The sequence below is a fragment of the Galleria mellonella genome, unplaced genomic scaffold, assembly GCF_026898425.1.
Source record: "Galleria mellonella isolate WM207_F2 unplaced genomic scaffold, CSIRO_AGI_GalMel_v1 utg103, whole genome shotgun sequence".
Classification (NCBI taxonomy): domain Eukaryota; kingdom Metazoa; phylum Arthropoda; class Insecta; order Lepidoptera; family Pyralidae; genus Galleria; species Galleria mellonella.
The window spans coordinates 863,375-890,474 of record NW_026441966.1 but is presented as its reverse complement, the minus strand read 5'-3'; the positions used below and the strand labels follow the sequence as shown (position 1 = coordinate 890,474).

The 27,100-nt window shown below is 36.1% G+C and overlaps 2 protein-coding genes across 2 annotated transcripts in view; both read right to left on the bottom strand.

The window, feature by feature from the left end:
• The window catches only part of LOC113510062 (uncharacterized), a 118,335-nt gene that overhangs the window by 5,719 nt on the left and 85,516 nt on the right, over positions 1 to 27,100 (bottom strand). Inside the window, exon 8 of the mRNA XM_052896283.1 lies at positions 3,696 to 3,833. Within this exon, the coding sequence (XP_052752243.1) occupies positions 3,696 to 3,833 (138 nt within the window). The remainder of the gene's footprint in view (positions 1 to 3,695; positions 3,834 to 27,100) is intronic.
• On the bottom strand, positions 5,806 to 8,892 carry LOC128200974 (uncharacterized). Its single transcript, XM_052896382.1, has 2 exons — positions 8,460 to 8,892; positions 5,806 to 7,935 (listed from the first exon to the last, which is right to left on the bottom strand). The coding sequence occupies exon 2, from the start codon at positions 7,928 to 7,930 to the stop codon at positions 6,059 to 6,061; it is 1,872 nt and encodes a 623-aa protein (XP_052752342.1). The 5' UTR covers positions 7,931 to 7,935; positions 8,460 to 8,892; the 3' UTR covers positions 5,806 to 6,058.

Genomic DNA, 27,100 nt, shown 5'->3' with positions numbered 1-27,100 from the left:
ATAATTTGTTGTTTTGCCGTTGATTCAAACAATCGATCGAATCGATTTGTCGATAACAAACTTATATAAAACCACAGGATTTATTTATACTACCCACATCAAAGTTAATAATCGTTGTGAGCTAATGGATAAAGACACTATTTCCCATACTAGTCAATTTATCAGCATACAAGTATGGCTATAATAAATTGATCAATTTGCCGTATAGGGAGTTAGTATTTCAACTAATGGTATCCATATATTAGTTGTGTCTAGTATAGTATTATATTATCTGTGGTTGCGTCAATGAATTGCTATACCATATCGAGTGTGACCAAAAGAATAGGCAAAGAGAAATCCCAGTAATGAAGTAACATTTAAACAATGAAAAATTTTCCCAACCCAACAGGATGTAGGTATCTCTTCTAAGAATCCTCAGAAATGAGTCTTTTTGAATATCCTTAGACCTGAAAAGTAACGCATTTGCGTTTTCAACGTCATCGTCATCATATCTATTATTTATAATAATATACATTTATTCTATTTTTTATTTTATTTATTTATTTATTAAATACAAGAAATTTATAACGCGCGTACATTGGACCCCGCACTAAGCGAACCTGTATCGCGGGAGTCCAGTATAGGAGTCCAGAGAGCAGATATTTTCCGGTATTTTTGTTTTATACAACTTAGAATGGCAAACAAGCTGACGGCCCACCTGATGGAAAGTGGTAACCGTCGCGTATAGACATGAGCAGTACCATGGACATAACAGAGTATACTGTTTCGCCCATGATACCCCCCATGCGTTGCCATTCCTGAGAACTCAGGTGTTATTCCTCTGTACCCAGTAAATTCACGCCATATCTCACCCTTCAAACCGAAACACAGCCATGCAAACATAACTGCTTCACGGTTGAAACACGAATGGGACAGAGGTACCCAAGCAATCGACTTTTGTACAAAGTCTCCTTCTGGTAGTTGCCACTCTTGGCGGATTGCCAACCCAGTTAGGCTTTAGAAATGTTTTAAGAGGGACGCTGCTGCTTATCCCTTCCCTTAGTCGTCTCTTACGACACCTACAAGAAAAGAAGGGGTGGCCTCTTTTATGCCGGAACCATACGGCCATTTTAATAGGATTTGAAAAGGTAAAGATTTTCAACAAAAGTTTTTATAATTGCGGAAAAAAGAAAGTACTTATTTTTTGAGTAAACATCTATATGTAAATTTGAATTACACATAATTAATCAATTCGAATTAATTGATGATTGGTATACACATGACGTGTGGCTCTTTGGAACAACGTGTAGTCTACTGTTAGATGTGCTGTGGGCGATTGTTTAATTCACTTTAAAGAGGTACATTATTAGCGGTATAGCGAGAAGATTGCTAATAAATATAGCAGTTTTAACTGTCAAAACATGCGATACAATTTTTAAACAACTTGGAACCATAAACTATTCGACGACCTACTCGATACTGCTTCCATTGTTTATTTAGACTATAAAAAAAATTATAGTAACCTGAAAATATTTAGGTACATGACCTAACCTAACTAAAATTAGCGGGGGAAAGGGATTGTTAGTAATGGAGACTGAGAATCCCATTGCTAGCAATTTACCCAACCAGGTCGACCTCCTCGCGGTACTTCCTGGAAACTGTCAATTAATTTTTAATAATGGTTAATTCTTAATGAATTCATCATGATGGGCTGACTGGCCTGTTTTCATTCTCATCTATCATTCTTCACTGGTGCTTTGCCAGCGTATCCCGTTAGCGCAGGCGGGGCTACCATACCATTTTCACCCATAAAAAAAAAATTTAAATTAGCAGGAGGGAAAGGGATTGTTACAATGAGGATTTGACGACCCTATTTTTAGCAATATACTCTATCAGGGCGACCTTCACGCGGTTCCCCCTGGAAAACATCTTGGTTAATTCTTTTTGAATTCGTTACGATGGGCCAACTGACCTGCTTGCATCCTCATTGGTGCCCTGTCAGCGTATACCGGTAGCGTAGATGGGGTTACCATTCCATTATCATTAATTAAAAAACCTTTCTTTTAAGCTAAACACAGCACCCGTTGTATACTAACCTATTAAGTACATTAGAATGTACGCAAGTTTTATTGCTTCGATTGTTTGTTCTAAAGAATTAATTGAGTCGACGCAAGTTCGTGGGAACAGTTTTTTTTTATGACAAGTGAATTATTGTCGTGATTTTCCAACTATGGTTTATTGGAGGCAGGCACATAAATAAAAGGGCATAAAATCATTTACGCCCCACTGAGTTAACTGTATTCATTAATGGTATTTTTATTAAATAAGTACAGTTTTTTATAGTTTTCTACTACAATTAAATGCAATGGTTGACTGGTAGAGAACACTATCCGGTGTTAAATCTGCCATATGTACACAGTTTCACTGTGCATTAAAATTTAGAATGATTCTACAAAATAAAAACGACTTCAATGTTTTGCGTTTAAATACCTAAATACCGTACATTTAGGGGTGGGGGAAGGGATTGTTAGTAATGGGGAGGTTTTTTTTTATGGGTGAAAATGGTATGGTAACCCCGCCCGCGCTAACGGGATACGCTGGCGGAGCACCAGTGAAGGGTGATAGATGAGAATGAAAACAGGTCAGTTAGTCCATCATGATGAATTCATCAGGAATTAACTAAGATAGTTTCCAGGGGGAACCGCGAGGAGGTCGACCTGGTTGGGTATATTGCCAGCAATGGGATTCTCAGTCTCCATTACTAACAATCCCTTTCCCCGCTAATGGGGAGGTTAGTCCGCATTACTATCTATATACCTTATCAGGTCGACCTCCATGCGATCCCCCTGGCTGTCACCATCGTGACAAATTTATCGTTGAATTCGTCATGACGGGTTAATTGACCTGCCTTTTCATCCACTAATCGCCCCTCACTGGTACCTAGCCAGTGTATACCGATAGTGCAGGCGGGGTTACCATGTCATTATCATTCATTAAAAACCCTACATTCAGTCATTCCAGGGGGAACCGCGTGGAGATCGACCTGTTAGGAAATTTGTAATGGGCTTGTTAAATTTCATTACTAAAATAAATCTTGTTCCCCCTAGTATAACTGTTCTGGGTAGTAATTCTCCAATAGTAAAGTTCTGTAAGATTATAAATAGCTGCAGTGACCAGGTCGATATTAATTTTGATACTCCAATTGTTTTTGTACGAAATATCTATAAATATATAAAATGAGTCGTGCTGCTGGATCTGCTTATGGATATGGTGGCTTTACTTGTTAGTTGTTAAGCATTTAATAATAGTTGTAAGCTATATATATATTTCTCCGTACTTATTGTTATACATGTATCAATATATGCCGTGTTTGCCTATAAAAAATTGTTACACTTAGTTCTAAGCTCCATAATTGTATTTACATTATTTTGTGGAAACAATTGTTGGTGAACCTAAATAAATAAATAAATAAAAAAATACCTTATGTTATGGGGAGTCAGGCAATGTAAATCTGAAAGAACAACCCTGAACATACAGACTTGAGTCAATTCAAAAAAGTTATTTTCCCAAATTGACCCAATCGGTAATTAAATTCAGGACCTAATGCACATATACATATGTGCAAAGCAACGTGCTCACTACACCGCCACGAGGTCGTCAAATCTTCAAAAAAGAACTTGTGCCTTTCTCTTGTTTTAAAGTCTGTTAAAACGTACCTGTCGCCGGCTCTTAATCCAGCGTTGTCCCCGGCCCATTCAATGGCAATGCCGGAGCCCCGGGGTGCTGCGCCCCACGTGCCTTCCCGAGCCTCTGCAGCCACCAGCGTTGCAGTGCCGCCACACTCGCGCACCGTACTGGAAATAAGAGAGAAATGTTAATAAAATGAACTACATATATAACTGTTATTTAACAACGGAATTTTAGTCTATCTCAAATGAAGGAAGAAATAAAAAAACGTAAATAGTTTTTTTTTAATGATAATGGAAAAGTGGAGTTACTATTGTATGTAGCGTATACTGGTAGCGCAGGCGGTGTTATCATTTCATTTAAGAAAAACCTGCTAATAAGGTGCCCACTAATTCTCATTACTAATACCCCCCCCCCCTCAAATATGGTAGATTTTTAAAGGATGATATTTTTTTAATAGTTGAAGGTGCATTTACTCAGGCACCCCGTCCTCGCTAATGGATGATAATGGAATGGTAACCTCGCCCGCGCTATCGGTATACGCTGGCGAGGCACAAGTGAGGGAAAAGGCAGATCAGTTAGTCTATCGTAATGAACACACGTGGAATTCAGAACGACGACAACGGGGACCACGTGCAGGTCGACCTGACTGAGTATACTACTAGCAATGTGACTGATACTCCTCATTACTAATAATCGTTTCCTCCCACCCCTTATATTGTAGTTTTTTTTTTATGGGTAAAAATGGAATGGTAACTCCGCCTGCGCTAGTGGGATGCGCTGGCGGAGCACCAGTGAAGGGTGATCGATGAGAATGAAAACAGGCCAGTTAGCACATCATGATGAATTCATCAGGAATTAACCATGATAGTTTTCAGGGGGAACCGCGTGGAGGTCGACCTGGCTGGGTATATTGGTAGTAATGGGATTTTTAGTCTCCATTACTAACAATCCCTTTCCCCCCCTATATTGTTGATTAGGTGAAGGTATTCAGGACCGTTCTCAGCGGAGATCTATGGGGGGAGGGCTTAATAATTACCATAGTAAATCACTTAAAACGGTAAATGAAGACAATGTATGTCTTACAGTATAGTAATAGATAATTTAATACTATCACCATAGTGAATATGGCTATCGAGATTATCTTCCGGAATAGGAGGTTGTATTGTCTATTTAAGGTGGGAATCTAACGAGACCTGATTAAACTACATAAAGGAACGATTATAAAGTTGCTGGCCTGTTAGCTTAACACAAAAACTTAGGTATGCACTGTAACAGAACGTCGGGACCATGAGTAGTTTAGTTTCCTTAGTTAGGCATACTTTCTATCGAATCAACAACTATGTAAGCCAGAAAACATGTGTATAATTAGATAGATGATACATTACAATTAATGCGTAAACGAAACATCAATTTTATTACACAAAAAAATCGAATACAATGTTAACAAAATTTTTCCGAAACCAAATACTAGGTAGCGTTCAGAAAAAGAACTGTACTGCGAACACAGTTGAATTGAGAACATATATATATACGAGTATAACCTAACCAAATTTTCCTTCAAAAAGTCCCTTCGTGAACATTATTTCAATTTATCACAACAATGCCTTAATCTGTTATATAATTAGTTATTATTTATATATGTATTAATTTAGTATATACTATGTATGGTTATTTATATATGTATTGTATGTGATTTATGTGTGTATATTTTTTGTAAATATATTATTCTATATGTTTGCATGTTTATATATCATAAATTGTTATCTCTTAAAATATTTATTTAATTTGCTATTTTCTTAAATCTGTGCACCGCCATTTGCTCTCTCTGTTTGGCGTGGCGGTAGAGAATGCCAACAGGCATTAAGTCCGCCCTGTAGACATTTTTCAATGTGTGCAAAAGTATAAATAAGTACATGAATAAAATAAATATATATTTTTTAAAGTCAGTAACACTTTCTCTCACTGGAGTCGATATTTGCGCAGTACTGAATCACTACAGATACTGCAGATATATGTATATAATACGCGTATTTCGTTAGCATTGTAGCATACTTATAAAATTATATATTTTATTTATTTTGTAAAAACACGCAGACAAGCGTAAATATTTTATATATATATGTAATACGTAGAGATGGGCAATCCACCTGGGTGGGTTTAAAGTCTGGTGGGTAAAAACCGGGTGTTTTGGGTTTATTGGGTTTAAACCCCATAAACACCCAAATTTTTGGGTGTTTATGATTTTGTACTTCATCATCGTCATCTCAGCCGCAAGACGTCCACTATACTGGACATAGACAATATTATTATGCAGCCTACAGAATAAAAAACTTTTAATTTGATTTTGAGTTTATTAAGAAAGAGATGAAAGTAAAATGTAAAACTACAGTCAATCACTGTCAGATTCAGAGTTATTACAAGCGATGAATTGTATAGGTTCGATAGGCTCTATTTCGTCTAAACTGTTATGTTCATTTACTTGCTCAATGAAAGCTTCTAAGGTATTTTCTTCATTAAACTGAATGTCCTCGCATTCAGCTTTATGTTTAAGTTTCCAGTTATAACAAATGAATGAAATTTTTTCAGTTCTTTCAGTTGTAAGTCGATTTCTTTTGTTATTATGTATGTAGCCTTGGATACTAAAGGAACGCTCAGTGGCTGCCGAAGTACAGGGAGCTGATAGAATACGAATCGCTACTTTGCTTAACTCAGTGGAACCACAAATACCTTTCCACCATATTAGGGGCTCAATGCTATCTAATGAGCTCCATACAAATCCTCTGGCCCAAAAGTTTTCTTTAGCTTTATAACACGCCAAATCTGCCATTACATTTGACAAACTTAAGTGTTGGCTTAAATTGTAGATAAACTCCATACCCTTAAGTTCTTCCTCTTGAGTAAGTTCGACTCCTAGAGTCCTGGGGTCTAGAATATATGCTGCAAAATGTATTGGCCTCATTGCCATATTGCATCTTGAAGATACTGATGTTAGAATCTGCTGTTTGCTTTCTTCGCTCAATGTCGAAATCTCATTTAATGCAAAACGTATCTTAGCTTGTACATCTCTAAATGTAATGTATGTGCGATGCAAACGATTCTGGTCGCTCTCTAAGTAAAATATGCTTTCAGTGACTGGTTCCAAAATACTTATACATTCCCCTGTCTTCGTCCAGAAATCATCACTTAGAATTAAATCTTTAATATCTCTTGAAATTACCACATCTTCTCTAACTGTTAATATTTGCAAAGCTATCTTATTTGCTTTCAAACTTTTTAACGAAGTAACATGACTTCCCCATCTTGTAGCACAAGGCAATTTTAGTGTTTGTGTAGAATCTTCACCCTGCCTTGATTTTATCAACAAGGAACTTAATCGTTGACTCCTTTTAACAGTTTTTATTATATTTATGGCTTGCATAATAAACACAGTTACTTCTTGTATCTTTACAATATCTTGGCACAACAAGTTAAGGATATGTGCACAGCAACCGAGAGGAACAACATGTGGATATTTGAGTTTTGTTAATTCGAATGCCTTTTGTATATTTCTAGCGTTATCGCCAATAAGTACAAGAAACTTATTTGCTCCATACACTTTCATTACTTTTTCAACTTCTTGGCTAAGGTATTCACTAGTGTGAGGATTACTTTCTGTATTCAAACTTTTAACGTATGCAGGTTGAGGTTTTGATATAAGAAAGTTTATTATTCCTTCATTTCTTAAATTAGACCAGCCATCGCACTGAAGGTGTAAGTAACTACAAGCATTTAGTTCCTCATTTAACTCAAAACGCATTTCTCTATATATTTTATCTAAGTATTTTGTCGCTAAAGCTTTACGTGAAGGTATTTTAAATTTTGGTTGCAATTTTTCGAAAAATTGTATCCATAAAGGATGTTGCACCATCGATAATGGCGTCCCTGTTACAAATATAGCTCTCGCTAATTCTGTTTTTATATGATCATCGGTGTCTTGAAACTCAGCATTTATTGTAGTGTTAGCAGACGACGAGGGGCTTATAAAAGAATCATTTGTCTCTATCTCTGACAGTCCAGACATTTTGGTTTTGGACGAGCTATCTTTTATAAGTTTCATAGAGTCTTTTAATGTTTCTGGAGATTTTGGACAAGTGATAAGATGTTGAAGCATTTTGGCAGCATTACTGAATTTGTAGACCTTATTACAAAGCTTGCAAGAAACAGACTTGTTTGGTAAAGTACGGTAGTGCTCCCATATGCGTAAATCTTTAGGTCTCCCCATTGAACCTAAAAAAATGAACGATGATTAGTTGGTCTGACGAAAATTCAACAATAGAGTGCCTATTTTTTTACAATGATTATTTCTTGTTATTTACAATAAATTTATTAAAAAAATAATAAAATAAATACAAAAAACCTTTGTAAAATTACATCTCCTCGGAGGATTAAACGCAGACGCTAGTTTATTATCGTATTGTTCTGTATTTTTCTCAGCAACTTCTTTAATTCGATTAGGTACTTACGCATATTATGTTAAAAATAAATATCTAGTACACATCTTAGGCTATCCACCATTATTATCCAATGACGACTCTCAGCTAACTATGCACTATCATCCAAAATAAACGTGTATGGAAAATTTTATCCCAGTCGGTTGAGGATTGAGGATAATTGCATCAACATACGAACATACCTACATACTTTTATTTACATAACGCAAGCTAAATAAAAGCTTGTAATAATACATCTAATTTTAAGTTAAAATTGTTAAGTGATCATGATATAATTGTATCATTCAAAAATCCACTTACCTTTAATTATTTCTTGTTAAGTATAAATATTATTTCAAATCTGCTCCCTTAATATGCACTTTTTTACTGCTTTTCCTACCTAACACGTTACCAGGAAGTCACGTTACCAGAGTCAGAGTAATAGTGAACACGTTTGACAGTGATTGTCGTCGCCTCATATTCAGCGTCGACGAATAGGGGAATCCCCAGTCATAATGTATTGCATGCGTGGCGGTCTTACTTCAAATCCATAAACAAAGAGATAATTACAGAACTCGATACTAGATGGCGCTGTTTTTGTTTGAAGAAAGTTTGCGGGCTAAAATACATAGAATTTCATCAATGACTTCCACAAAGAACAACATTTCTGTTTTTTCTAAGTCCGTATCTCTTCCGTATATTTCATAAGATATAAGCTTGGGCTACATTGTTATGCAACGTGATTTTGTCGCTGTCTTGCTAGCAGGGTTGACAGATATACGATTTAAATCGTACTCATACTATTATTTGTCTATTTTTTAATGTACGATCGTAAAGATTATGATCGTAATTCGCACAAAAACATACGACTTTTTGGTTACCTGGCAACATTTTTATTATGAAACGAACATGCTCACATCATCAGTCACATGCAACAATTTATTGGGGATTTCCCCTTCACATCTGGCAGTCCTGCTTGCTAGAATATAGGTAAGTCAGCCACAGTTACTGACGATCGATATTTAAAGGGTATTGTTTTTGTGCTAAATATTTCATAAAAACGTTATTTAATACTTTGTGGATTATTAATTTAGTTGATAATCACTGGAAGTAAAATGGATGCTAATTTGAGAGATCAAGATCTTCGTATAAAACAGTTAATAAAAGAAAATCTACGTAAGTACTCTTTTTATACCTAGGTAGGTAAGGTATAATAAACACAAAAGGTACTTACGAGTAGATCGCGTGTGTTCGAAGCATTTATTCTAATAAATTTAATTTAAAATTGTAGAAAGAAAAAAATGTCTGCCAAGCCGTAGCCGAAGCCGATCTCCAAATATATTTGGCGATAGTGAGACCCAGTGTCCAGATGATTTACCCAGCGTCGTCGCAACAAAGAAAAAAACGAGGATAAAGTAAAAGAAAATTTACTGAAAGAAGAAACAAACTGTTCTAAATGCTTAATTTATGGAGAAGAGGATAAAAGAAATGAGTATTTCGGACTGTTAGTGGCTCAAGAATTTAAATATATACGGCCATGTGTGCGAACGAGGTGTTATGAAGAAATTTTAAAGTATCTACGGGAAGCAAAAGGCCAACATGTTGATCAACTGCAACATGAAAACACTGAAAATTAATTACTTTCATTTTATTATATATAGATTTTTAAAATTTCCTGAAATATTATTAGTTAACGTTTTATTTAATATTGTAGAATTGATCAATACAATTTATAAAAATAATTTATTGGTATTACTTACATATTTTCAAAAAAATACGTAAGAACCTATTTTTTTGGGTGATTATGGGAGTTTATGGGTGTTTATTGGGTTTTTACCAAAGCACCGGGTTTAAACCCGGTGCTTTGCCCATCTGTAGTAATACGGTCGGTCGCGCACGCAGCTTGTTTGATGTACCTATGCGCGCGCAGGACGCGCAGGCGCTCGGCGACTACGGGTTGCGCGCGCAGGCCGCGCATGCGTATATGAAAGGAATGTTGTTGTTGGCGCCACGGCACACATATCGTCTTAATATTATACCTTTTTTATATTTTCTATTGTTCTCCTTCTTTACTATTATATTACTATTATTACTGTATTAATAAACGTTTACATTATACATTCTACAAATATCATTCTCTTAACATCATCCGCTTTACTGGTGACCTCAAACTGTTCACGATTATCAAGATGAGCGTTGAGCCAGGCGCACAGAACATGGAATCCTGCCGTGTGGGAGTCAAGGTACCTCCATTCTACCCTGAAAAACCTGCTTTGTGGTTTGCACAATTAGAGGGGCAATTTCAACTAGCCACCATTACTGCAGACTCCACGAAGTTTTACTACGCTATAAGCCAATTGGAACCACAATATGCAGCGGAAGTAGAAGATGTCATCACAAACCCACCGACGGCTAACAAATACGACAGACTTAAAACGGAACTTATTAAACGATTGTCAGCATCGAGAGAGAAGAAGGTTAAACAACTCCTCGTTCATGAAGAGCTTGGTGATCGCAAACCTTCTCAGTTCATCAGACATCTCCAGAATCTTGCAGGGCCTGGGGTGCCGGAAGAGTTTTTACGTGCTATATGGACCAGTCGTCTACCAGCAAGTACGCAGTCAATTATTGCATCACAACCAAAAGCCTCACTAGAAGAACTAGCCGAGTTGGCAGACAGGATACATGACGTTGTACCTCCAATTCTGCAAGTAGCATCCACATCGGCAGCAACATCTTCTGGTATGTCTATTAATCACCTAAACCAGCAAATAGAAGAGCTTACAAAACAAGTCTCCGCTCTCACTACAAGGTTAGACAGAATATCTCGTATTAGCGAACGTCAACCATTTAACCGATTGCGAAAAAGATCACAATCTCGATCAAGATCAGCTTCAAACCATAAGAAGTACCCCAATTGCTGGTACCATGCCAAGTTCGGTGATCAAGCTAGAAAATGCTTATGAATGGTATATGTACACCTTCCGAGTCGTCCTGGTCCTCACCACTCCATCTTGTACCTAAAAAAGATAATGGCTGGCGTCCATGTGGCGACTATAGAATGTTAAATGCACGAACAATACCTGACAAATATCCTATACGTCATATCCAGGACTTTGCCCATAATCTCTCAGGCTGCAAAGTGTTCTCTACCATTGATTTGGTGAAAGCTTACCATCAGATCCCTGTAAGCGCCGGGGATATCAAGAAAACCGCGATCACGACGCCGTTCGGTCTTTATGAATTTCCGTTCATGACGTTCGGACTTCGTAATGCCGGACAGACGTTTCAACGTTTTGTGGACGAGATGCTGAGAGGCCTTGATTTTACATTCGCTTATTTGGACGACTTCCTAGTCTTCTCGAAAGATGAAGAGGAGCACAAGCACCATCTAAGACAGCTGTTTACTAGACTACGCGAATACGGTATGGTAATTAACACCTCGAAATGCGTGTTTGGTGTTACCGAGGTAAAGTTTTTAGGATACCTCATTTCTGCCGATGGTACTAAGCCGCTTCCCTCCAAGGTCGAAGCAATACAGAACTTTCCGGTGCCAAAAACAATACGGGAACTCAGGAGATTCTTGGGTATGCTTAATTTTTATAGGAGATTCGTTCCTGATGCTGCCAAATACCAAGACCCCTTAAATTCTCTATTAGTAGGCTCAGTAAAAGGCTCTCATCCTGTCACATTGTCTCCGAAGGAACTCGAAGCATTCACGGCCTATAAGAAGGGACTCTGTGAAGCAGCGCTGTTAGCACACCCAGACTGTCAAGCTAAGTTAGCAATCGTTACAGACGCATCTGACACAGCAATAGGTGCAGCGCTACAGCAGTATAAAGAAAATGAAGGATGGCAACCTCTGGCATTCTTTTCTAAAAAATTAAATTCAACCCAACGAAAATATTCTCCATATGATCGGGAGTTGTTGGCGATATACGAAACAATCAAATATTTCAGGCACATGGTAGAAGCACGTGACTTTATTATTTATACAGACCATAAACCCTTATGTTTCGCTTTTCACTCAAGAAAGGAAAATTGCTCTCCAAGACAGTTCAGACACTTAGACTTCATTTCGCAGTTTTCAACAGATATCAGGCACATTTCAGGTAAGAATAACGTAGTAGCTGATACTCTTTCACGTGTAGAAGAAATAGTTCAACCAGTGGACTTAGAGCTGTTAGCGAAAGCACAACAATCCGATCCAGAACTACAGCTGCTACTGAAGAGCAACACATCACTACATCTAAAAAAGATTAAACTGCCAGGTACACTGTCTGAACTGTATTGCGATGAGAAAGACAATGCTGTGAGACCATATGTTCCAATGGAGTATCGCCGGCGAATATTCGAAACTCTTTATTCGCTTAGTCATCCAGGAGCAAATGCTACCTCCAAACTGGTGTCAGAGAGGTACGTCTGGCCGGGAATAAAAAAAGACTGTCGAGAATTCACAAGGACTTGTTTGGCTTGTCAAAGATCAAAAGTCACTCGTCATGTCTCTTCACCTCTGGGCACATTCAAGCTTCCGAAATCGAGATTCAGTAATATTCACATCGATCTTATTGGACCTCTGCCACTGTCACAAGGATATCGATACTGCCTTACAGCCATCGACAGATTCACTCGCTGGCCTGAGGCAATACCACTCCAGGAAATCACAGCTGAAGCAGTGGCCAAGGCTCTACTAAATGGATGGATTTCTCGATTTGGCTGTCCTCATACTATTGTCACCGACAGAGGTGCACAGTTTGAGTCATGCCTGTTCAAAAAATTATCTGAACTCATCGGTTTCCAACATAGAAGAACGACCGCCTATCACCCTTCATGCAACGGCCTTATAGAAAGGTTTCATAGACAATTAAAGGCAGCAATTACTTGTCATGCCAATTCTAATTGGGTGGAATCTCTCCCTTTGGTACTGCTTGGGCTTAGGAATGCATACAAGGAGGATCTTCATGCTTCATCAGCCGAACTTACATACGGAGAAACACTTAGGCTACCAGGAGATTTCTTTCAATACGAGGAAAGTACCATCCCAGATGTAACTGATTATTTGTCACGAATACGTTCATTCGCTAAAAGGTTACAGCCCACAGCGACATCGTGTCATGGCAAAAGATCTGTTTTTGTATATAAAGACCTCAAAACAGCCACACACGTATTTTTTCGAGACGATACTTGTCGCAGACCTCTAACACTTGCTTACACTGGGCCACACGAAGTACTAGAAAGAACAGACAAAGTCTTCAAAATACTTTTACGTAATAACCCTGTCACAGTATCTATAGACCGAATAAAGCCAGCTTACATATTGCATGATATTAACACATACACGAGTACAACCACATCAGACACACACACATCTAGTAATCAATCATCAAACAATTACACACAAAACAATCATAACACAACACACAATACAAACACTTCTTCCACAAATTCGCCACAACACACTACGCCAAACAAAACTGGAAGAAATGATATCCGTAAGACGAGATCAGGTCGTACTGTTCACTTCCCTAAATATTATCGCCCGTGAGACGGTCTCTGGAGGGGGGTGATGTAGCATACTTATAAAATTATATATTTTATTTATTTTGTAAAAACACGCAGACAAGCGTAAATATTTTATATATATATGTAATACGGTCGGTCGCGCACGCAGCTTGTTTGATGTACCTATGCGCGCGCAGGACGCGCAGGCGCTCGGCGACTACGGGTTGCGCGCGCAGGCCCCGCATGCGTATATGAAAAGAATGTTGTTGTTGGCGCCACGGCACACATATCGTCTTAATATTATACCTTTTTTATATTTTCTATTGTTCTCCTTCTTTACTATTATATTACTATTATTACTGTATTAATAAACGTTTACATTATACATTCTACAAATATCATTCTCTTAACATCATCCGCTTTAGCATCATACCACGGTCATGGCCTATAGCGCACGCCGAAGAGGCCAGCGCACTGCCTGTAGTTTGACCATACATTCTGGTCATTTAAAACACAATTTAAAACTTTTGTGCAATTATGTTTTCATATATTTTTGTAAATATATACATAGAAATAGAAGATATTGAAATGAATTATATTTATTAAATTTTTTCCTACCTATCAATATTTTTTTTACGCAAACTTACGAATAGTTACTTAAAAATTGAACCTGAAGTTATTTTTATTTATAATAACGATATTTTATAATAATTTTACTGACAATTAACGAAACATGTTTCAAATGGCAGACTTGATGCTAAATAACAACCAGTCAACCTTAGAGAAATACATACTTTTTATATGCTGTATTAAAATAATGTAAAATTATTATTATTATTATTTGAATAATTAATTGTTTAATTAAAAATAAACTACACATAATTGACGGGTTCGTATCACGAATTTGTTTGAGCATGTCGATATGTTTGACCCAGTTGCAAGGTCACGACGGAATTTAACGATGAAAATGAAATGCTATTTGCAACAGGGTCACAATAGGTATAAGCACGTTCAAATAAACAAATTAGTCGTTGTAAGAACTCGTCAGTTGTCCACTTGTAAAGACAACTGAGAAAATTTAAAAGTTTTAAAATTACACTACATAATTTGATATTTATAATAATATTATAAAAGAGCAAATAAAGAGTAAATAAATAAGAGTGTAAAAAGGGTTTTTTAATCCTAACAGATGGTTTTATTGTCATAAGTTTTATAAGCCCCCATTATAGTTTAATGTAATAACTACCAGTTTAAATTATTTATTTATTTATTTTATGTACACATACACTAAACAAATCTTTCATTTAAATGATATCATTAATTAGATACAATATCTCTTTAAGAAAAATAATATAAATTATACATGTTACATCTGACAAAACAACATAATATTGAAGACTACACAATTATATAACAACATTACTATTTTACTTTGAATTTTGAATAAAAGAAAAACATATAAAAAACATATAAAAATTACGTGTATACCCAGCGCGGTCGACCTCCTCGTGGTTCTCCTTGGAAACTATTATGGTTAATTCCTTATGAATTCATCATGATGGGCTAACTGGCCTGTTTTCATTCTCATCGATCACCCTTCACTGGTGCTCCGCCAGCGTATCCCGTTAGCGCAGGCGGGGTTACCATTCCATTTTCATCCATCACTATATATTGTAATTTACGTGTAATTGGATCGAAAAAGCTCGACTGGTTTCGGAATTAATACATGATCCTTAGTCATAAGAGATTGTGACGTGGACGCGAGCCTACTGCGAGCCTAACTATTGGTCACCCTACACGCCCTATTGCAAAGGTCTCGCGTCCGACACCTACAAGCACGTCCTGCCTGCGCTTGCAGAATGCCCTTTTGTTTTATTTTACATCTATATAACCATATTTTACACTTAAATGTTTGAACTTAATATTTTTATGGCGTAAATACATTAAATTTGGTGTATTTTCACTCTTAATGGTATTACACCATTTTTATTTGACATATTATGATTTAACATACTGCTTCACCTTATGATTATTAGAGTTCGATCGATCTTTCTTAAATACAAACATTAGGATTCATGAGTACCTATATATAATACAAACACATCCGTCACGCCTATCTCCCATTAGGGTAGGCAGAAACAATGGAACGCCAAATGCTTCGATTCAAACAAACCTCTCTCGCTCCTTCCACATTCATCAATCTTTTCATACACGCTCGCCGGTTACGGGTACTTTTAATTTGGCCCTTTTTCAGCACGTCGTCTATTTGGTCAACATACGTCCGTCTAGGGCGGCCCCTACCGGCATCTCCATTTATTCTTGCTCGATAAATCTCTTTCGTAATTCTTCTTTCATCCATCCTCTTCAAATGACCAAACCAACGCAACATTCCTATTTCGATTTTTGTCATTACATCGTCTTTCAGTCTACACTTCTCTCTAATCACACTGTTTCTTACTCTTTCTTTTAATGTAATACCACACATACTTCTCAAAGCTCTCATCTTTACAGCATTTATCTTACTTTCATGCTTCTTCTGCCATACCCACGATTCGCTTCCATATATGAGTGTTGGTGTCAGTACTCCTTGAATTATGGCAAGGCGAGCTTTGCTCGATACATTTTTACTTGACATAATCGAGAGCAGTGCACCGTCAACACTGTTTCCCGCTTTTACTCTCCTTTCAATATCTCTATCACACTTTCCGTCCGTCGTAAACAATGAACCTAAATATAGAAACTCACTCACTTGTTTCACTAAATATAAATATGTACAATGTAGGTAATACAAAGGTATGGTTTTTTTTCATGTGTGACATATCGTCATCATTGTTTCAACCGTCAACTGTCCACTGCTCAACATAAGCATCCCCCATAGACTGCCATAAGGAACGGTCCCGAACCACCTGCGTCCACTAGCTCTGTGCAATATATTTATAAGGTCGTCACTCTATCTAGTGGAAGATCGTCCTACAATGCGTTTGCTTGTATATATATATATATATATATATATATATATATATATATATATATATATATATATATATGTAGGTAATAACAAAAAAAATTAAGTTAAAAAAAAGTAAGCACTAGAAATGTCACATGCACGTTGATGACCTTATCAACGTGCATGTGACATTCCTAGTGCTGCAAAGAGTCAAAGATTTTATTATACCTATTTTTTTGTATATATAAAATACAATACACTCTTGTATTATGTCGTTATATTAAACATGTTGTTAATACATTTTGCTTAATAAATAAATATTTCAATTATAAATATTTCAGTGCTAGTAGTCCAAAGGCTACAGTAACCCCATTTACCATCGGACAAGCCGTATGCTTGCCACTATAATACTCGTAGTATAAAAAAGTATCACTGAGTATGTTTATCACTTGTTTGGTACCCATAGCAATGAGATCTGCTCAGTTTAGAGCTAGTGTATTTATGGGTAAAAAACTGCCTCCAAACGGAATAGAGTGCTTACTGTTTAAATTATGTCTATTTGAGTTTCCAAAACTATTCGCTAGAGGCGCAGTCAAGTTTTCAATACAAGTTTTCGATGTAAACGTGAACGCAGTAATTTAACCCGCACTACAGTGTACTCGTAGTACGTGAGAATCCTTACACTACTCTCGCAAACCAATCCATAAATGTTTTACTGAACCACAGATAATATAATACTATACACTAAGTTTTATCTTGTGAAAGTCCATATCATTAATTATTTGATTACAATAATTGTATATATAATTGTTTAATTACGCTACCATTTTTTTTATACAACTTAGAATGGCAAACAAGCTGACGGTCCACCTGACGGACAGTGGTAACCGTCGCCTATAGACATGAGCAGTACCATGGACATAACAGAGTGTACTGTTTCGCCTATGATACCCCCATGCGTTGCCATTCCTGAGGACTCAGGTGTTATTCCTCCGTACCCTGTAAATTTACGCCATATTAGTATATATGTGACTGCCAACACTCGAAGATTGACCACCATTAAGGTTGTGGAGCTTTTATTAGTATTCATCGTCATTCCAGCCATTATCCGTCCACAGCTGAACATAAGCCCCCCCATAGACTGCCATAAAGAGCGGTCCTGAGCCACCTGCATCCATTGACTCCTGGCAACGCATTTCAGGTCGTCACTCCATCTTATGGGGATCATCCTACACTGCGTTTACCCGTACGCATTCGCCACTCAAGAACCTTTCTTCCCCATCGGTTGTCAGTTCTTCAAGCTATATGACCAGCCACTTCAGCTTGCTGATAGTAACAGTAGTGATCAATCTTTTTTTTTTATACCACTGAGGTGCCAAACAAGCATACGGCCCACCTGATTGTAAGCGGTTACCGTAGCCTATGAACGCCCGCAATACCAGAGGTTTTACGCGCGCGTTGCCGACCCTGAAGAAACCTCTTTACCCCCCTTTTGAAGAACCCCATGCTGTAGTCTCTTGGGAAATCCTCGGCAGGGAGCTCATTCCATAACCTGAGAAATCGAAAACCTTCGAGTTCTAGCGGAATTAAACAAAATAATTCTAATGAAATAACCAGCAATCAATGAGTTTCCAATCTCGAGAGAGTCGATGATTATGTAATAAATGTATTAGTTTTATATAGGTACCTAACATAGTATGGTATGATTACGTATTCACCGGCCACAGGTTCGGTTCCCACGGCGGCGTGGCACAACGTGAGTGCAGCCGAGCGAACCGGCCTGTACATAGGGGAAATTACACCCGGTACATAGTACAAAAAGCTAACGTAACCGTGGAATATTAACCATTACTATATGCAGCCGCTATAGGTCAGCGAATCATAGTTCTGTTACGTATAGAATCGTTAGTATTCACTTCTGTCTGATAGAGAGAGTTGTTACTTCATGTTTTTTTTTAATGGATGAAAATGGTATGGTACAAAAAATATGAATCGAAAAATGAGAAAACATTTTGAAGCTTCTTTACTAAGCTAAGTTTGGTACCGCCATCTTAGTACGTCAGACAGTTATCCTGCTGTGTCCCCAAAACCTTCTGGGCAAAGGTCCGAACTGTCAAAAAACCTAGAAATAAACTCCTATGCTGCAGTAAGCAGTGAGAAGTTAATAAGTTGTTACATTTATAATGGTAGAACACAAAAACTACTACAGGCACCGGGTAACATTAGAGAGAAATGGAAAGTCCGCTAATAACTGTGTTTATTTAATACAACATTATGGTCGTAATGTGATGGCGGGCGAGTGTTGCCAGCAATGATGGTATCGTTACACGCTAATGTCGCTATGATAGGGTGTTAGTTAGATAAATACAAGTAGAGAGGCAGTCGCGTTAATGACAAGTAAAGTACTGGGCTGCCGCCCGCGCCACCACGCGATCTTAATGCGCTGACCGCAGAACAATGAACCTTCCCGATGTATTTTCACGGTCATTTCTTTTGTAAATTTGAAAATCACCAAGTGTAATAACAGACTTGAAATCGACTCTGCACATTGCAAACCAAAAGTTTCAACATAAATGTCCGTCTTTCAAAAAAAAAACGTTCACGCTCACTTTTTTACTTTATCCGAGCAGTAAGCGCTTTATATTATTCTCAATTTCGTGTATAATATAGTATATGTCATATATGTGTAAGTATATTTGTTATTTATATATATATATATATATTTATTCGTTTATATATGTAATTTTAGTATGTATGTATATCAATAATTACTAGTACCGTATTCGAGTATTCTGACACTTCCCTATGGTTGACTGGGAGAGAATGCTTTTAGAATTAAGTCCGCCACACACATTAAATCCACACATATTTGTACTAATGAATAAATAAATAAGTAAATAAATGTCACCATCATGGTCATTGCCGTATTTAATTCTATTTTCTATTATTTATTATAGTCCCTTAACAAGGCGTATATGTACCCTTAGATATATCTCTGCCTACAGATGAAAGCTTCAAGGGGGAAACGGATTGTTAGCAATGGAGTTTGACAGCCCCATAGCTAGCAATATGCTCTATTAAGTCGACCTCCACGTGGTTCCCACTGGAAACCATCGTGAACAATTCTTGTTGAATTCGTCACGATGGGCTAATTGACCTGCTTCATCCTCACCTATCATCCTTAACTGGTGCCCCGCCGGTGTATACCGGTAGCGCTGGTGGGGTTACCATTCCATTATCATATTTAACTCTTTATTGCACCATAAATAAAAATATACAATGACAAGTGAATAATTCAAGTGAAATACAGTAACATAAATACAAATTGAAATATACACATAAAGGTACAAAAGGCGGTCTTATCGCTAGGGCAATCTCTTACAGACAACCTTTATTGTTGTCGTTGTTATTTTTTTACGGAGCAAAATCAAAATGTGTTAATATTACGTTATCAAGCAGAAACATCAAATATTGCCACGTTGACTCGACTGGAAATAGATTCTCTTTCCGACGTGTCATTGACACGGCTAAAAGGGGAAACATCAAGTTCATGTGGCTTGAATAAGTGGTAAGATGTGGGAAGATATGAGCGACTGTACATCTTATAATTCTGCGTTGTTATTTCGCAAATGTTTATCTCGCATTAGCATAGCGCGCGAACACATCGTGGGATAGCACGCCCGACTCGCAATGTTGAAAATGTTTGATGGCCATAATAAATGTAAAATTACGCGGTAATTATGTTTATACATATATATGTATTTACATATGTTGATATTTACATAATTTTAACTTTTACCCGCGACTTCGCACTTGTGGTTTTGGAATAACATGTACACCAGATTTTAAGTTCGATACAACGCAAACGTGAAAACCGTATCCAATTTGGTAGTTTTCGTGTGATGGAAAAATAAACAGAAATCTTGAATCCTCTTTCGGATCCTCTAATATATATATATATATATATATATATATTTTTTTTGCAAAATGCAACTATATTTAAAACTGTTCCAAATCGCATGTCAATAGTATTAATTTGATAGACAGACGAATGGACGGACGAAAAAAGTGGAACTAAAAGGGTTCTTTTATATCTTTTTGATACGGAACCCTAAAAAGATAAAAAGCGATTTTTTTACACGTAAGCAGTCAGCTCGTTGGCAGTAGTGGCGAGTTACGAGAGCCCGATATGGCGGGCAATCTAGCACGGCGCGCGGGTGTGCATTTTGTATCAATTTTACATCGAATTATGTGCTCAGACCTTAATCGAGTCGATGCATAGGCGTTACAATAATTTAGATGAGATGTAGCCCATCTAGAAAATTATGGGCAGGCAACAATCTAGGTAATTTATGATTATGTCAGCATGACGATGGGGTTGCAACGTAATCATCTAATGTAACCATTCAATAAAAGTGTAGTTCGTTTTACAACCGACTTTGAAAAGAAAGGATTTATTACATCATAAATACGTCATTTCTAAAACAATTTAGAATTTTTCTTTACTTTTTTTTATAAATGAAGTATGTTAAAAAAAATTGTAATAAACTTATTTTTGAAAAAAGTAATAGCTATGTTTCTCATACTTGTATATTTCGTATGTATTTTGGCCGTTCTTAGCATTTGATGCAGAAATTGCATTCCGAACTAATCGAAATGAAAGATTCAAATTGAATTTATTTAAGATTGGATTGCATGAAACTTTATGAAACCTCAGACGATATTAAAAAGTAGTGTGACCATTTTCTAAAACTGTCAAAACCCAACGGGAAATGGAATTTGAGGAAAAAGAAACATTCTGTGGACGATCAACCTGTATTTAGTAGTCTAAACACTACACTGGGCGGTAGTTTCATAAAAAAATAACTATTCAAAACTGCTAATTATTAAGTTTTTTTTATACAACTTAGAATGGCAAACAAGCTGACGGCCCACCTGATGGAAAGTGGTAACCGTCGCCTATAGACATGAGCAGTACCATGGACGTAACAGAGTATACTGTTTCGCCCATGATACCCCCCATGCGTTGCCATTCCTGAGGACTCAGGTGTTATTTCTCTGTACCCTGTAAATTCACGCCATATCCCACCCTTCAAACCGAAACACAGCCATGCAAACACAACTGCTTAACGGTAGAAACACGAATGGGACAGAGGTACCCAAGCAATCGACGTTTGTACAAAGTCTCCCCCTGGTAAAGTTACTTGAATAAAAATCATTTATTATACTGATTCGACTGTACGGTAACTAGTCATTAATTTGGTGAACTATAGAATGTAATTTGACCAGTTATTAAAACATATAAACATATTTGAAATATTTATTAATGTTTTTAAAAAATATACCTATTTCATTATTAGAAGATAAATAGCTATAACATTAATAAGTCATTTACCTATTAATAGAACATATCACATTTAATATCCGACATGGGACGTGTGATAAGCTGATTTCGTTGCGTTTTTGCATTTCACACAACGGTCGGGTGGTTCGTTGATGTATGCGTATACATACATCAACGTATTGATGTATGTATATACATAATAATGAGTAGCTATATATATATATATATATATATATATATATATATATATATATATGTATATATATGTATATATATTATTACATGTATCATATCTATATATTTAGAAATAATAGAATTTTCATCGTGCCTACGATCAAATTGTTAAGGTATAATTACTCCTCTCTATCCAAAAGTTTTTACCAGAGGGAGACTTTGTACAAACGTCGATTGCTTGGGTACCTCTGTCCCATTCGTGTTTCAACCGTGAAGCAGTTGTGTTTGCATGGCTGTGTTTCGGTTCGAAGGGTAGGCGTGAATTTACTGGGTACAGAGGAATAACACCGGTGTCCTTAGGAATGGCAACGCATGGGAGGTATCATGGGCGAAACAATATACTCTGTTATGTCCATGGTACTGCTCATATCTCTAGGCGACGGTTACCACTTTCCATCAGGTGGGCCTTCAGCTAGTTTGCCATTCTAAGTTGAATAAAAAAAAAAGGTTGCCTGGAAGAGATCGGTTTTAGCGATAAAAGCTCGCCCATTGTTTTCTCACTGTGATTATTTCTTGTAATTGTTTATATTTATAATAAGTTTACTATTGTAATCTTGGAGGGAACAAAGAGTATCTAACTATATATACGCTTGTGTTGAATTCTAACCGAGTAGCCATTAAATAACCATGAAGTAGCCATCGCCCGCGTTGATGGAAACACTAGAATATCATAGGCATTAGTACTTGTCTCATAAGTGAAATATTTCCATAAAAGGAAATGTATCTTTTTATGAAATCGATTATACACGACTGACCATAAACCATATTCATTTATGTTAAAAATACAAGAAAAACACAATCTGCTGCGAGCGACTCTGTTCTGTTCACTTATATCACGTTTTCTGTACTTTGTATTACATAAATGAATATAACGCCTCTTACTTGAAAGTTTTTAATATCTTTGAAAAATTTTCAAGAATACATACGACATTGTTATTAAATATAGTTTACTAACAATATCCTGCATCTTTGTTCTCGTAAATTAGAACAAAACATATTTTCAGTTTTATATATTTAAGTTATTTTAATCTATAAATATTAAAAGTGATTGAGTAACAAGCATCCAAACATCTGTTGAAACTTTCTCATTTCTAACATTAATAAAAGATCAGTAACCTTGTAAGTGAGCCTGCATAATCATTCTCATTGTGAGAATAACTGTATAATTTAAATGTGAATTATATAAATATATATATATATATATATATATATATATATATATATATATATATATATATATATATATATATATTTATGCAATTTACAATAGTAAACAAGCTGACAGCTCACTTGATAGAAAGTGGTAATCGTCGCCTATATACAAGAACAGTACCATGCACATAACAAAGTGTAATGTGTCGCGCATGATATCCTTCATGCGATGCCATTTTTGAGGATTAAATGTACCCTGTACCCTGTAATTTAAATGCCATATCCCACCCTTCAAACCGAAACACAGCCATGCAAACACAACTGCTTCATGGTAGAAATAAGAATGGGACAAATGTACCCAAGCAGACGACTTTTCTATAAAGTTTACTCATAACATACGTCAAACATACGTAACACGCCTCAAAGAATCACAGTAAGCTGTATTAATGATTCAGTCTTTTTATATTTAGGAATCCAATATTTGCTAGTTTACAATATGAATAATATTGTAAACCAGCAATTCATTACAACACCTTGACATTTATTAATTACTGTCAGCCCACATTAATTTGCAATCAATGCCAACCTATATCCAGTTGATTCTATTGTTTTAAAATTGTACAAAACATCGCGCACCTGCACAGCTACAACTCTTTGCCGAGGTCTATCAACGAAGCGAATGGAAAACAATAATGCCGTTTATGTCAACTCAGCTAATGCCACGTTATCAATCACTTTCGTATCGGGCGGCTTCTTTTATTTTTTTATAACCTTATCTGTGCTATGGAGGGATATGAGGAAAACATTAACATAAGACCGTGTCTCACAAAAAACCGACTTCAGTTATGATATTGGTTTTAAAACTAAAGTTTTTTTTTTACACTACTTAGAATGGCAAACAAGCTGACGGCCCACATGATGGAAAGTGGTAACCGTCGCCTATAGACATGAGCAGTACCATGAACATAACAGAGTATACTGTTTCGCCCATGATACCCCCCATGCGTTGCCATTCCTGAGGACTCAAAAGTAATGTAACTCAAAGTTATAGACTGACTTTGATAAAATTTCTATGAGGTCAATCTGTAAGTATATCTTTTCAGACAAAAAAGAATGTTTCTATATCGGTTTAGAAGTGACGGAGTTATGAGGTAAAGAACCTTAAAATACCTAAAAATAACCGAATTGAGAACTTTCTTCTTTTTAAAGGCAGTTAAAAACGAATCGACAGGTCAACAATCAAATCACATAATATATATATATATATATATATATATATATATATATATATATATATATATATATATATATATATATATACCTGATGATTTTATGTAACTAATGAATGGGAAAATAATGTGTAATGTACATGAAAATTTTTATATTGTTAAATATTTGCACGCCGTCACATAGGCGGGATGTATGAGGGCAATGTTTCATCTAAAAGTTACCTACATTCTATCTTCTTTCTTCCTTCAATTTTAATTAATTTAATTCACGATGATGAGTTAAAAAGTCGTATATAAAAATACTATACTTAAAACTTTGGTCACAACACAATATCACTATTTTGCTCTTTTTAGGGCAAAGCAATATGCTGAATTGTGGCCATTTTGTATTACTGTGGCACACGCATGAAGAAAAAAAAATTGTTATTTTTTATTATTGTTATTATTAATTACTAATTTTATGCATTCTGATTTTGTTTTTTTTTTTATTTTTTGTACATGTATCTTTTTTTTATCTTTTTTAACTTTGCATTTGTGTCTTTTGTTGTTTGTGTGCTGTAAGTAATGAAAATAAATTATTTATCTATCTAACTTAAACCTCTCAAATTCATGTTATCCAGCATTAAAAACAAAATTAGATGTCATGATATAATATACAAAATAGGTTAATAGCTATTTTGTATTAATGTAAGCTTATATAGTACAATTATTTGATAATCCAAGAAACTTTTTATTCGAAATATTTACGTAAGATGGAGGATTTGATTTTTTATATGTTTATTTGTTTGGATAAATAATAAAAATAAAAACTACTCAGCCGATATTAAAAAATAAACAATAATATTCGTATTATAATCAAAGCTTAACAAGCCATATTTTAACAGTAATATAAACTTATTAACAATTTAAAAATACATTAATATTTAAAACACGCTTACCTATTATCATTATTATTATTGACAAAAAATATGAGAAATATAACCTACGAAAATTACAATAATTTAACTCAAAACATCAAAAATTCGATCAAATATCTATCCGTGCATAGCCACGGCAGATATAGGCAAGTTTTATAATGCTTTTGTAATACCAATTTTCATTCACGCCAAATTAAATTGTGTTGGACAGCCATAAGAAAAAAATCTTCTTTGTTATCATTCTGGTGCTTGGAAACCGCAGGGCTTTTGCAAGACACTCGTTCCTTTGTGTACCGAAGCCGCAGAAGAGCAGTTGGGAAGTCAGCGTGGCCATCTAGCACCGACCAGAGACACTTTCACTAAATTTACCCGCTTTTACTTATACAACCATATCTATGTAACAATTGTATGTTCCCACAGATGGTGAAATCAAAAGTGCCAAAATTGTATTAACTTGTTACATTGTTAACATGAGTAATTAAAAAGGAATACTAGTATTTAATTGAGTTTTTTTTTTTTATATACCTACTCGCATTCGTTATTTCTAATTAAAATAGATTCAACTGCATTTGTGTTCGTCTGTTTATAACATTTTATTGTACAGTAAAGTCTTAAATTATAGGATACACAGTTCTTAAGAAAACAATTAGTACAATTTTTTTTTACAACACAGGGGGCAAACGAGCATGCGGCTCACCTGATGGTAAGTGACTACCGCCGCCCATGATCACCCGCAACACCAGCGGCATTGCAGGTGTGCTAAATGGCGGACTTATCCCGTAAAAGGGTTTTATTTCAGTAAGTTTTTTGACTGTCTGATAGAAACCGTGTTTTAATATCAGATGCGTGTCTTGGACAAGTACATGGGTACAGTTATTTATTCATGACGTATACAAAAATATCACGTTAATAATTATTTTTAAAATTAATGTTAATTATTAATAAGATGTCTGTACGTAGATAATGGAAAATTAATGAAGGCGAGACCAGGCGAGGTGCTGTGACGCAAAGCGCCGTACGTCCCCTGAAGAAGGCTTCCGGATGAAGTCGCAACAGTTGTTAGAAACGATAACAACAGTAAGTTTTTTTTATACAACTAGAATGGTAAACAAGTGACGGCCCACCTGATGGAAAGTGGTAACTGTCGCCTATAGACATGAGCAGTACCATGAACATAACAGAGAATACTGTTTCGCCCATGATACCCCCCATGCGTTGCCATTCCTGAGGACTCAGGTGTTATTCCTCTGTACCCTGTAAATTCACGCCCATCCTTCAAACCGAAATACAGCCATGCAAACACAACTGCTTTACGGTTGAAACACGAATGGGACAGAGGTGCCCAAGCAATCGACTTTTGTTTGAGCTGAGAAGAACGGGTAATAAACACAGCTGTTGCTTTTTTTTTAAATAAATGTTGAATTTACAAAAGAAAAATATGAATGGATAAAATGGCTATCACAAACTTCGTATTGATAAAAATAATAAAAAAAAGCTACAAAGCCACAATCAATCACAGTACTCTTGATATATCGTCTAGAAGTGATATATGTATTTAATTGGTTTCCCTATTTCTGAAATCCACGCTCACGAACTAGCGGACAAAAAAGCTAGTCTCTTTCAAAAATAATTCGCAA

Excerpts from the sequence above, each read along its gene's own strand:
- LOC128200974 (XM_052896382.1), bottom strand. The coding sequence starts at position 7,930 with ATGGGGAGACCTAAAGATTTACGCATATGGGAGCACTACCGTACTTTA.